A 12,656-nucleotide genomic window follows, 5' to 3' on the forward strand; every position below is an offset into this window, starting at 1 on the left:
TGGGGCCAGCCCCGTTGACTCGCTCCCCTCCTCACGGGGCATGAAGGTGCCGGCTGCAGCAGCCCCTGGGACTGATGAGGTCCTGGGAAGGCTGGCTCCACCCAGGGTTGTTTTCGTGGGGGGCTGCCCCACCAGCTCCTCAGAAGCAGGGTCCTCGCTCTGCCGTGGGGTCTCGTGCCAGATGCCCGGGGACGCAGCGCCCGCGGCCCAGGGACAGCCAGGCTGTGCGTGCAGCACCGCTTCTCTCCCTCGCTCCCCTCTGGTGTCTCCCTCCCTCTCCAGCCTGCAGAGCAACCTATTGAATTCTCCATGTCCTCGGGCCCAGAGCGTGCATTTCCATGACGTCTCTTCTGTCTGCCCTCACGCCGCACACAGGGGCAGTCCCCCTCCGAGGCGCTCTGGAGGGGGCAGCTGCCTCTCCACCAGGAGAGCAGAGAAGAGGGGAGGCTCCTCACCTCAGGTTTTCTGCAATGCCAGAGCTGGCGTGCCGCACAGAGGGCTGATCGCTGGGAAAGTGTGTCAGGAAAGGAGAGAGCTGGGTCTCAGAGCAATGCAGGAAGCCCTGAACCAGAGAGGGCAGTGGGGCGGGTGGAAGAGCAAGCGTACGTGGAGTGGGTGTGAGTAGAGGTGCTGGAAACATGGGGGCCGGCGCTGTGGACATTGCAAAGCTGACAGAGAGGAGCCAGGGCTGGAATAGCAGGGGCTGGGGGACAGGGAGGTGAGGACCAGGTCCTGCAGCAGGCTGAAGACCATGCCTGGAGCTGCTAGGGAAGAGAGCAAAGCAGGGAGAAGCAAGGGACACGCGCACTAGTAAGTAGGTAGTGTCGCAAAGCCTCACTTTTCATGCCATCCAAGTCAGCGGACGCCAGCATCTGGGCTTCAGCCTCATCCGTGGGGACGCGCTGGTACGCCGCGCTCTCCAGCGTGGTCATGCTGCCGATGCACATCCTCTCCTTCAAGTCATAGGTAACCCGCTGTCCGCTCACCACCTGGCCCCAGGGCTTGCGCTTCTCCCACCCACGAGACAGACGTTCCCGAGGTGCGGGGAGGCTGTAGGAACCAAAGAGACTGATGGTAGCAAATGGAGTGAATGAGGATGGGCACTGGCCCCTCAGGGGCTGAGGTCCCTCGGCCCAGCCCTGACCATTAAGTCCCTGAGAAGGAGCAGAGCCAGGAGTCACCTATCCCCAAACCTAAAGGTTGCCCCTTCTGCTCCTCCTCTCCCCCACCACAGAGTGGGATCAGCCTGTGGTCAGTGTTGGGGACCCACCTCTGAGTCAATGGCCTCACGGTCCCCTGACTCGGCCAAGCCTCCTGGGGCTTCCCAGCCTGTAGGTCAGCACGACAGCGCAAGTTAGCTGGGAGGAAGAGTACTCCAGGTGTGCAGCCCAGTGCCCCCAAACCCACACACTGGGGATCCCACAGACCCAGGGAGGTTGCAGGAGTCCCAGGGAGCAACTGTCCCACTGGAGAGCAGCCGTGTTGCTCACAGCCGCTCTCCCTCTGGGCCCCTTGTCCCCTCTGGCTCAGCAGTCAAGTTCAGGTTGGGCAGAGCCGCTGCCCCTGGGGACAAGGTCTGTGCGGCGATCCCGAGCCAGGGAGAGCGGCAGGCAGCTTGGCACCGCTCGCCTACCTGCGGAGGGAGGCAGGGCCCTTGTCCTGCAGCAGGTCGGCGAAGCGTGGCACGGGGGACAGGATGCCACACTCCTCCTCCACGTGGAACTGCGCGGGGGCCAGAGCACTGCTGGACTCCTCCTCATCACTGCCGATGGTGAACTGCAGAGATGACAGTCCTGACAGCAAGAGCCGGGGCAGGCAGCCTTTGCCCCAGTCCCTGGCACGCAGATCCTCCCCATGTCCACATCTCCTAGAATGGGCCACACCAACTTCCCCCACATGCCCCATATCCTGGGACTGGCTATATTGAGCCCCCCCATATCCTATACACCCTAAGAACAGACACATTGATCTTCCCCCGTGGGTCTTACACCCCCAAAATGGTCATGCACACCCTCCCCAGCATTGACCCCAAGCAATGGTTTATCTATCACTGTCCTCTAGTGCCCATCTCTGCTAGGCAGGGACAAAACCACTCTTCCTACAACCTTTTCCCCTGAGCAGCACACTCCCTTGACCATGCACCCTGGCACCCTCCCAGCACTGAACCTCCCTCCACCTCCCCCCAGCCTCCGAGCCCCATCCAGGTAGGGATGCCCTAGCCTTGCCTTTGGTTTGCTTGGGGGCTCCAGCTTAGGGGACGTGTCCTTCCCACGAGCTTCACCCTCAGACTCTGCAGAGATCTCTTTCTCCTGGGCCTCCTCTGCCTCAGATTCTCCTTCTTCCTCTTCTTCTTCTTCCTCTTCTTCCTCCTCTTCTCCCCCCTCCTCGTCCTCTTCCTGGATGGTGGGGGTGACCTCCGAGGGGGGTACCGAGGTTTTCTTCTTTTTCCTCCTCCTTTTTTTCCTCCTACTGGCACGGGGTGGCCTCTTTTGGAACTTGAAGGCAGAAGGGAGGTGAGTGGAAAGGGGATGATGGATGTGGTGCGAGGTTTGGCGGTGGACTGAGAGAGAAAAAGAGAGTCAGGGGCAGGAAGAGGCTGGGAGGAACCTGCCAGGCGCCCCTCCAGGAAACAGCATGGTCTGGAGATCAAGGGCCAGGAAGGGCAAGGAGAGCCACCAGCCCGCAGGGACATAGCAAAGCTCTTTCAGTGATGCGGCAGGCTGTGTCCAGCCTGGGGTGGCTGGGGAGGCAGCCCTCATGCAGTGCCAAACCACCCCAACGCAGCTCCACTGCCCTGAGGAAGGCAGGACTCCTCTCCCAGTGTTGCCAAAAGCCATTTGCATGGCTACGCAGAGCTGTGGTGACCTGCCAGAGGCACCATCCCCTTCCTAAACATGGGGAAACATTCCTCACATTCTCAAACAAGCATGATTTGGGCCCTTTACAAAAGTTCTAGAGACACAGCTTAATGGTGGACTTAGCGTTAGGTTTACGGTTGGACTTGATCATCTTAAAGGTCTTTTCCAACCTAAATGATTCTATGATCTTCTTTCCTGCATACTTTGAGTTAAATAGACGTACCTTATTTATCCCCCAGGCTTTGACAAAAAGTCCTTCCTGCATACCCACAGAAACCACAGACCAAGCCTTTTAGTGCAGATGCAATCTAAGTCCACATCCCAGGTACTGTGAGGGCTTGCGTCTACCAGCCTCTAAAATGCAGGTTCAATTAGGAGGCTGTCTTTTAAAAACCAGGGTAAAAAACAGGGCAGAAGGACTTTTCTTTAAACTAATCTACAAAGAGAAATTCATACAGGCTTGACCCGGGTGTCGTGGGAATTACAGAGTGAGAAGAAATTAATGGCATTTCTGAGCCTTCACTCAAAAAAAATGATAATGCACTAGGCAGGGAACGGGGTAAGTTCAGCATCTCCCTGCGAGAGAGAGGAAAGCCATTTCTGCCAGGTCTATCTGCAGGCACAAAGCCTTCCATAGACAGTCTGCAGGATGCACAGATCCTGGGGCTGCACCCGGAGCAGCTGAAATCACGGGGGCACCAGCCACTTCGCAAGGGGGCTTTGCTCAGCAGCCCTTCCTGAGGAATTGTTTCCAGTCTGTTTTGACTTGGTTCCTTCCCAGCTTTCCTGTGACATGGCAGCAAAATCTGTTTATAGTGAAAACTACCTTCAAAGGACATTTTCAATGGAAGCTGTAACCTTCTCCCTGGGAGAGCCAGGCAGGTTCATTGTTCTGCTGTCATGTTTCCTTTCCTTTGGTTTCTCAAGTCTTTTCTCCCTTGTTTCCCCTCTTGGGAACAGCAGGGATATTTCACACACCCCCCGGTTCAGCAGGAGAGGCTTGTGGCAAGATTAGAGCAGATTGGAAATGGTCAGATATCTGCAAATCGGGAAGAGTTTGGGCACCTTTTCCTCCAAAGTGTTCTTTTCTTTGACTTGACTAGATGTACCCTATTCCACTCACAGGTTTTGGCAGAAAGACCCTCCTGTCCCACTGCTGCACTCCTGTAGGACTGCTCTGCATGCCACAGATAGGTCAGGCATGAATTTCTAATGTAAGAAGAAGCAAGGAAGGCCCCAACCATACACACGTTACTCCTTCTACAGCACAAAGCTGCTGGTGAGGACACAGCCCATCTTTCCCTCCTGGCTCGTTCACATCAACCCAAGACAGAAACATTTACATTTTGGATCAGAAGGAAACTGAAGCCTTGGGCTGCAGGAAAGGGCAGTGATGGTAAGTAACTGATCTGGCACAGAAGAGGGGAGCACTGCTCTTCACCCCTGCACTCAGCCCTCCTCGTGTCAACTGATCACAACTCCACAGAGGTGGCCTGGAGGTGGGAAAAACATATCTCTCCCAAACACAAAAGTCTTCATGCCTCCCTCTTCTTCCTCCCTGTCCTCCTGCAAATCCTGTGTGTCCAGCCCCTGCCCTCCTTCCCTGCTCCCTTCCTTGCACTGCCTGCCTGTATGGAAAGCTATTGCCAAACCAGCATCCTAGATGTTTGATTACACTTCTCAGTGAACTTGATGCAAGAGATATGAAAAAGTAATTTGCATAGGGACCCCAGAAGGAAGAGCCTACATATTAGGAATTTCTGGCTTTGAATAGGGCAGGAAACTTTTCTAAACCCAGAGAGCATTCACATCCATGGGCTGGTATGTTATCTTTCAAAGTCTAATGACCTAACCAGATCTTCCAGCTTTATGAATACAAACTGCATAGAACTTCTGATAACCAGGGTTGATGTAGTCCTAGATAACAGGGATACATAAGGAGGTCAGAGGAAAACAAGCTTGATTCTGACAAAGAAAGAAGGACTCTCCTATCAAGAAGAAAAAAACCCCGAACAGTACAAATCTCTAGTCAAATTTTCAAAGAAGCTTCTGCCATGCATGCTCAAGCAGATTATCCATGTCCTCCAAGCCAACCCGCACACCTGTGCACACAGGCAGAGCTTCTGAGCAGGTAAGTCCTACGGGCACAGGACAGGTATTCAATCCACAGCAAAGCTATTAGCACCTTGCAGCCATGTGCGCGAGTGACTGTGTGCTCAGGTGGAAAGTGTTATTTGCATGGAGCCTCTGTAGAGAAATGACACAAGCAGAAAGTAGCAGCTGGGGCGCACTACAATAATAGACTTTTACCAGCCAACTTTTACAACAGCCATTGGAAATGAGTGGCCAAGCAGAAAACAGTCTGGTGATGTACTTGGAACATAATGTTCCTGAGGTTGTATCCCATCAAAGCAAAACTGGAAAATAAGCAGTATCTGACCATGGAGAACCAGAGAGTGGGAAACTCTCCCAGCCATTGCTACTTGTCTGCCACACAAGCAGGCTGCTGGGTGGGGGCCTCTTCTTCCTGCCCTTCGCTGTTGTTACTACAAGCTAATGCGACCCACCTACTCCAGGCAATAGTTTATGGCCGCTCTTGTGGGCACGCTCTTATTTTACAGCCAAAGTGAGTTTGGGCAGACTGGTTGCCTTCATCATGGAAGGGCAATTAGAGGAATAAATATGCTGATCAGAGGAGTTCAGGTGATATAGCTACAGCATTTTAAATTCACACCCCATTTTTATTTTGCAGTCCTTTGAGCAGATAGGCCTGATAGTTTCGTGGTTGCTATTTAGAAATACACAGGCATGTCTGACTGGAGCCATCTGCTTTCAAACTGGGGAGGACAGCCTGGCTTCTGTCCATATTTGGATGTTTCTTTGCAGCCATATGGAAGAAAAATACTTTCAAAGTGGAAATTTCAACATGGGGGAAGTGGCTGCAGAGGTCCCCGATGCTGGGTGAGGAGGTGAGCGAACACCCTGGGCTGAGCTATGCTGCTGCATGGGCTGGGCAGTAGTGTGGGGACACGGAAAACAGGTAACAGACTGGGAAGAGGCCATGGGCTTTGCTGCTAAACTGGGTGTACGTAGCACTTTGGGAACGCTCTGAAGGGAGGAAGTGAATAGCAGGCTAACACAATCTGCAGGGTCCTGGCACAAGGCTGCAGAGCACATGGGGCTGAGTGAGGGTTGGCGGCGAGGGTGAAAGTGGGTACAACGGTTCAAACCTACATACATTCAAAATCTCTCTCACTGTAGCTGCGTCTTTGCTTCTCCAGATTGCTTGATGCTGACTTGCTTATCAGGTCCCCAAATCTCTCGATTGACAAAGTCTTATCCAAGTCCTCATCGTCCTCGGCACCAGGAGAGGCTTTCTCTGCGCGATCTCTGCCCTGCACAGAAATCGCCAGACAAGAATCAAACACTGCAGACCTCTACAGCCCTCTGGATCTTCCTGCCCTGCAAACGGTGCTGGGCTTGCTGAGGAGCAGCAGGCTCCACACAACAGGGCTAGGCATAGTTTCTCACTTAGAGGCACAAAACCAAGAGCCAGAACAGATCAGCAAGCCTCCAAACCACACTCTGCAGAGATACCTTAGCAGTCCTCTACATCTCCCATGAGTGGCAGGCATCAAGGGACTATGTCAGTGCCTGTCTTTCCTGCTAGAGGAGATACATAGCTTTTGTTTAGCTGGAATTTCTCTCTCCTCACATCTAACTGCTGCCCTCTGGCCCTTCCTTTGCCCAGTCTGCCATCCCTCCCTTTCTTAGACCTCCTCTGTATTTCCCCCTGGGAAACAGCATCCCTGCTCTGGTGACCTGCCCTTGGGTCAGTGACCACCCTGTGCCTTCCCACCTCCCCTCCGCACTCCTAGGGGCCTCCTGTTCCTCTTGGCATGCTTTCTTCAGGCTTTTCTGCCCATTTTCCTCCCGTCTCAGGCTATGGGTGCTTCTCTGCCTTTTGCTGGTGGAGACGCTCCGAGAAGAGCATCACCAGGTGACTCCTGTCCTTTCTGCCTCCCGAGCAGCTGCAGCTGGTAAAATTTTCCGTCAATATAGCCGAAATGCCAGTGCGGAGCTGTTGTGGACTCCCGTGTTTCCATGGAAACAGGAGGAGGCCCAACTGTGACAAATCTGTCTGTGCTGGGCGGAAAGAGGGAGCAAGGCGCCTTTAGCCGAGTTGTGCCTCTCCTCGCATCCCCCGGCTGTTCCCAGCCGTGCCCTGGGAACGGCTTTGTATCTGTGGGTGAGACCGCTTCTCCTCTCACCTTAGCATGGGTGTCCCAAGCCCAGTCTAAATGGGGAGAGTCTAATTGCAAGCTGCCCAGCTCCTCCTGTGCTTGCCTACCCCACCCAACGGCACGTGAAGGCACAGGGACCCCACAGAGCAACCTCTGGCCTTTTCTGGACCACAGCTTGCTGTCTGCACGGAGACTGGATGTGGGCTCGTGGGCAGCCTTGGGGCACCCTTTGCACAGACCTGTCCCTAGTGAACGGAGGCTGTGTCTCCTACTGCAGCAGGCTGCCAGGACGCGGGTCCCGCACTCAGCCCGGCAGGAGCACAGTCCCCGGGGAAGAGACAGCCCCGCTGCTGCTGGATTCCCACCTCACCTGCTGCAGGTCGATGAAGACATCTCCTACGGGAGGGGACTCTCCAGCTGCCATTTTGGTTCAGGACCTAAGGGCCTGGGCAAAATATCAACCCTTCTCTTTCACCGGCAGGCACCCAGCAAACCTGGAGAGTGGCATAACCTGTGGAGAGAGGGCAGGACAAGGGAATGTCGTGGGAGACTGCTGGCCACTGCCCTCAACCCCCCTGGCTCCTAACCCAGAGAGGTCACCTCACCGGCCCTTGGGGAACGTCCCCGGCATCACTAGGACAGGCCTGTCCCCTGGCACACTGCAGCGAGGGGGCGAGGACGGCCCAGCCTGCGCTGCTTTGTGCACCGGCTCCCACCATTCAAGGGCAGGTGGGACCCTGTCCTCCTCCGAAAGACCTGCTGCGTGGAGGGTGCAGGGACCGACCGAGAGAGCAGCTACGCATAGCTCCTGCACGGGCTGTGCGAGAGAAGGAAAGCCTTCCTGCTCAGCCACCTCTCCACCAGCACATCTGTGCAAAGCTGGGGCGCGACTGACCGCCGGGGCAGGATAAAGCTGGAGAGATCGGGTGCTGGGAAGGCATGCCAGGAGCAGGCAGCAGAGTGGTCCGCCGCCACCTAGCTTTAATTGGGCAGATCCCAAAATGGCCAGAAGGAACCTCAGAGAGATCTGTGCAGCTCAGAGAGACGGCACAAGGACAAACAGTTCAGCATTCAAACACCAAACACAAAACAACACATTACAGGGAAAGGGGCCAACCTTCAGACTGCAGAACTGTGCCCTGTCTGCACCGGCACGGCTGAGGGATGCAGAAGACCCTGCGGGCAGCCCGAGGGAGCACTCTGCTCAATACGCGACTGCAAGTGAAGAAGGCAATGAGGTGCCACGGTTGACAAGGAGTGGGATGGAGACTAACACAGAAACAGCTGTAGTCATATCATCTACAGCAACAGCGCAGGCTGATCTCAGCATGGACTGCACCCCAGGAAGAACTGGAGATGGCGCAGAGATTGGCACCGGGAAGATGCTGACCTCCAAATACTCATCTGAACTCATACAGAGGAGAGAAGGTGTAAGCACATGCACATGCACAGTGCTTTGGACACGGATAAGCGAAGTGTTCTCATCTCACAGCACAAGAAAAGGGACATTCGTTAAAACTACAAGGGTAGAATACAAATTAATTCAAAACTGGCAAAATAAAACCTTTTTTTCAGTGATATCATGGAGGAGGAAAAAACTGCAAAGTCAGAGGATAGCTTGGCCATCTCTCCAGGTAACAAGTTGTCATATTTGTGACAAAGAAAATTACAAGAAGTTAAGCCCACCTTTCAGAACAAGCTATTCTCCAGCTATGAAAGCTTTGGAAGGAGTATTATAGGTTCCACCCTGGTGATCTGCTGAGGGGTTTCTTACTATCTCATCTGAAGTACTTAGTATGGGCCACTGCTCAAGACAGGCCACTAAAACAGATGGTCTAAAGGTGACACCAGTACGGCCACTTCATCATCCTTTCTATCTTTGAAGATCTCCAAAAAGCACTACTCCAGTCTCTCCTTACCCTGCCTACCTGAAGGGCTTATTCAAACCAAAAAATTAGCTTATTCAAACCAAAAAAATCCCAAGGCCTTCCATAAGGCAAGTTTTTGAGGAGCTAATCTGACCACTGATGAAGCATGCTTCCTTGGTCCACCCTTCTAATTATCAGGAACAAGGCAAAACTTAATGGAAGAAACTCCTCAAACACACCTCATTGGACTCTTCAGTAATTGAATCCCTCGATGAAACCTGAACAGCTCAAGAGAAATATGCTGCCAAGACAGACATCTAATAAGCAAATGCAAAGTCCAGGCCATAACAAACAGGATAGAAAAGAATGAAAATACCCACTCCACTCTGCAGATTACAGCTTAAGATCTACAACTTGACACCCTGTTTTCCAGGAAAGATAAAGCAAAACAGTTCTAAGAGAGAAAGCAGAAAAAAGGAGAAAGGTCTGGAAATAATCTGTAAGCAGAGACTGAGCTGCTTTTTAGTAGGAGACTTGGTAGAGAACAGGGTAATACACGGCTTTTATTTCCTTTCGCGTTTAACTCAAGAAGAGTTATATCATGAGTATCATTCCATGAAAGCAAACTGCAGTACATTTGAAACTGAAGGCAGGGAATGCTTTATTCCAGCGGGAAGAGTGAGGAGGGGAACCTGGCTCTGCAGTCCTGCAGGGCCACAGCAACATGACTGTTAAAGAAAGGATTGGGTATTTGTAAGGAATATAACATCCACAGATACACACTGCTAGCAAAAATGTGTTGCAAGCACTACTACTTCAGTGAATAAAATGACAACGGGTCTTTGGACAGCAGCTCCTGTAGTGGCAGAATCCCTGAAAACTAGCAAAATGGTAAAGGTAATTTCACAAAAAAAAAAAAAAAGCCAATGCTCAGCTCCACCTCTGTGCCACTAATGTGCCTTGTGGGGCCTCCGAAGGAAACTGCAAAACTATCAGCAATGCTGTGAAACAATGTGCTTTGTTCCAGGTCAAGCTCAGGTTTGTCTGGAGCTGGGCAGAGGCTCGCAAGGGCATTCGTGCTCCGGGCGGCAGGAAACCCACGGCCAGGAGAACTGCTGGATGAAACGAACTCTGCTGGCTCCAGCTCTGCAAGATGTTACACTGAGTCTAAAACTACAGCCTGACTGCCTAAACAAAGTTAAAAGAGAAGGAAAATCCTGCACTTAGTCTTTCTTTACCCACTGAAGCAGCGTATTCTGAAATATGCTGAAAATATGTCACTCTAACGACACTGCTGAACAGCTAAAAGCAAGACAGTTGTACTAGCAGTAAAGTAAGAAAGCCCTTGGGACGTGCTTTGAAATTTCAGAGGGATTGAGAGGTGCCCACAGGGTTTCCATCAACCCCTGCTCATCACCCTGTGAAAGCAGGATGCGATGCTCTGCGAGCTGGCGGGGCTTGGGGGCAGAGCTGCTGGAGGGGTCTGCCGCTTTGGGGCCAAGAAAGTAGCGAGGATGGGAGGTACGTTCTCCGAACCTAACCCTACCAGCTCTCCTGCCTTCTCGAGAAGGGAGAGCTAGTGGCCTGGGAGGGCTGGTGCGCCTTTTCGGTGCGTTAATTGAAGGCTGGCCACTAGAGGCCACTTACCCCTCAGTCTGTGCAACCTCTGGGAGAAAGGCTGGATGGACACCTACTTGGATCTGGCCTGGCTTTTCTAGTACCCACAACAGACGGAGTTCGGACAAAAGTAACAAAAAATTGCCACTAGGCCAGAGGGATTGATTTATAAGGAAAGGTTAGGAGCTAAATTTGTCTAGCGCAATATGGGATGACTAAGATGGGGAGGGGACAAGCCAGCAGTCTGGAAAGATCTCAAGGGTGTAAAACACGATTAAAGATTTTTTTTTTTCAAGCGGCTCTGCACAAAGGGCCTTAGAAATGGGTTAAAATTTAAAAGAGAAACTTAAAATGAGTATCAGGGAGAATTCTGCTAATGAGCATCAGATTGAAGTGCCCAGGCTGCTGGCATCACTGCCTGGGCTGCCATAAGAAGAACACAAGACAAAAGGGGAAAGAAAAGAAAAAAAAGCCCAGTATAGAAAACTGAATGAATGATACCTTCATCCTACTGTACCTTCTGGTTGTCGGGAGTACGTGATTCAGCATTCCCACTAGAAGTAATTTTCAGTAATAGAAGCATCATGCCAGCAGGCCAGATTCAAAGGGAGGCCAGAAAAATCCACAGCCTGCCGACCTGTGCGCACTCACACCTCCCTGCTCCCTCCGCAAGCGCATGAGTAAACAGAACTGGCTCACCCAAATCACCGTACCTTGTACCGACCGCCCAGGCTAAATAAATGCTGAAGGAAAGCGAGCAGGCGTGCTCCTGCGATGCTGGCAGCTATGGCATCTCCCACATGTTGCTAACAGGGCTTCCCCCAACCCCCAAAGGCTGCTTCACAGTGCCAGTGCAGGAGCTTTCCTGCTTTGCTGAGAAAAACGCATCTGGCACGCCTTCGAGGGGCAGAGGCGAGCAGTTCACACTGCCCCTTTGCAATAAAGATGAGCCGGGAGGGCTACAGCAGGCTGCCCCAGCTCCGTGGGCAAGGGGCTGCATGGAGACAGCCATCAGGCCCCGCATCCATCTCCTCAGCTCTTCCCTAATCCCCTGGCCATCGGGCTGAGAATAATTTAGCCGTGGAGTGTCTAGACAAGGAGTGGATGTTAAGATAGGGATAAAGCCAGAGGGGCAAAGCTGGTTTGGGGATAGAGGAGAAGAGACTCTGGCTGATAGACACAGACGGGAAGAGCTCGAAAAGGAGAAGGATTAGAAGCCTGGGAAGATTTTCCCGGGAAGACATACTGATGAGCCTGTCCATGTAGGACAGGAGCAGGAGTGCTGCTGCATACACCGAAGCACTCGAATGCTGCTGCGACAGTCACAGCCTCTGAGTCGAATGAAACAGGAGCGGGCTGCGCGGCCCCTACTCCTGCCCTGCCACGGTGGAGGAAGGGGGACACACACCAGAATGAAAAGGCAACACACAAGACAGTAAACACACAAAGTTTTCAGGCATGAAGGGCTTAACCTGTGGATCTCTGCCACATGGCTACGCTGAAACTAAGAAGACAGAAGTATTTGGTAAGGCTTAAATATGTCAATGAATCCGACACCCTGTTGAACTAGCCTGGATAAACCACCGTAGTCATTCACTTCTGAAGCACCTGCTCCGTTCCCCGACTCTCCCTTCCCAGGCCCCCCACGGAGGTACCGGATGGGACGGAGCTCCCACGGCCGACAGACACGGACACATACACGGACACACGGGAACAAAACCCACTCCAGGACGAAGTACCAGCACCAGACAGTGACAAGGAGACACCCCTCCACTGGACGTACAGACGGCTCTGACAGACAGACACACGTACAGCCGGGGGAGCGAAGGGACGCAGGCGGGCACAGGGGATGCGCTGCACCACGTTACCGTGCCGCGCCGTGCAACCCCTACGGTGCGGTGCGGTGCGGTACGGTGCGGTGCGGTGCGGTGCGCGGGACCGCACCACGCCGTGCAGCATCCAGCACCGGGCACTGCGCCGTGCCCGGCACCGTGCTGCGTGCCGTGCCGTGCCGTGCCGTGCCCCGTGCCCCGTGCCATGCACCGCCCTGCATGCACCATGCCGTGCCA

The 12,656-nt window shown here is 53.3% G+C and overlaps 2 protein-coding genes across 2 annotated transcripts in view; one reads left to right on the forward strand and one right to left on the reverse strand.

The window, feature by feature from the left end:
* The window catches only part of SLC4A3 (solute carrier family 4 (anion exchanger), member 3), a 28,441-nt gene extending 20,832 nt beyond the window's left edge, over nucleotides 1-7,609 (reverse strand). The window contains exons 1-5 of the mRNA XM_010567850.1: nucleotides 7,473-7,609; nucleotides 6,097-6,253; nucleotides 2,226-2,560; nucleotides 1,634-1,776; nucleotides 839-1,050 (exon numbers count right to left, since the gene is read on the reverse strand). Of these exons, the coding sequence (XP_010566152.1) occupies nucleotides 839-1,050; nucleotides 1,634-1,776; nucleotides 2,226-2,560; nucleotides 6,097-6,253; nucleotides 7,473-7,526 (901 nt within the window). The 5' untranslated portion in view covers nucleotides 7,527-7,609. The remainder of the gene's footprint in view (nucleotides 1-838; nucleotides 1,051-1,633; nucleotides 1,777-2,225; nucleotides 2,561-6,096; nucleotides 6,254-7,472) is intronic.
* A 4,827-nt stretch (nucleotides 7,610-12,436) lies between these two features.
* The window catches only part of STK11IP (serine/threonine kinase 11 interacting protein), a 19,977-nt gene continuing 19,757 nt past the window's right edge, over nucleotides 12,437-12,656 (forward strand). Inside the window, exon 1 of the mRNA XM_010569566.1 lies at nucleotides 12,437-12,480. Within this exon, the coding sequence (XP_010567868.1) occupies nucleotides 12,437-12,480 (44 nt within the window). The remainder of the gene's footprint in view (nucleotides 12,481-12,656) is intronic.

The sequence above is a fragment of the Haliaeetus leucocephalus genome, unplaced genomic scaffold (assembly GCF_000737465.1).
Source record: "Haliaeetus leucocephalus isolate CR32 unplaced genomic scaffold, Haliaeetus_leucocephalus-4.0 Scaffold1, whole genome shotgun sequence".
Taxonomy (NCBI): Eukaryota; Metazoa; Chordata; class Aves; order Accipitriformes; family Accipitridae; genus Haliaeetus; species Haliaeetus leucocephalus.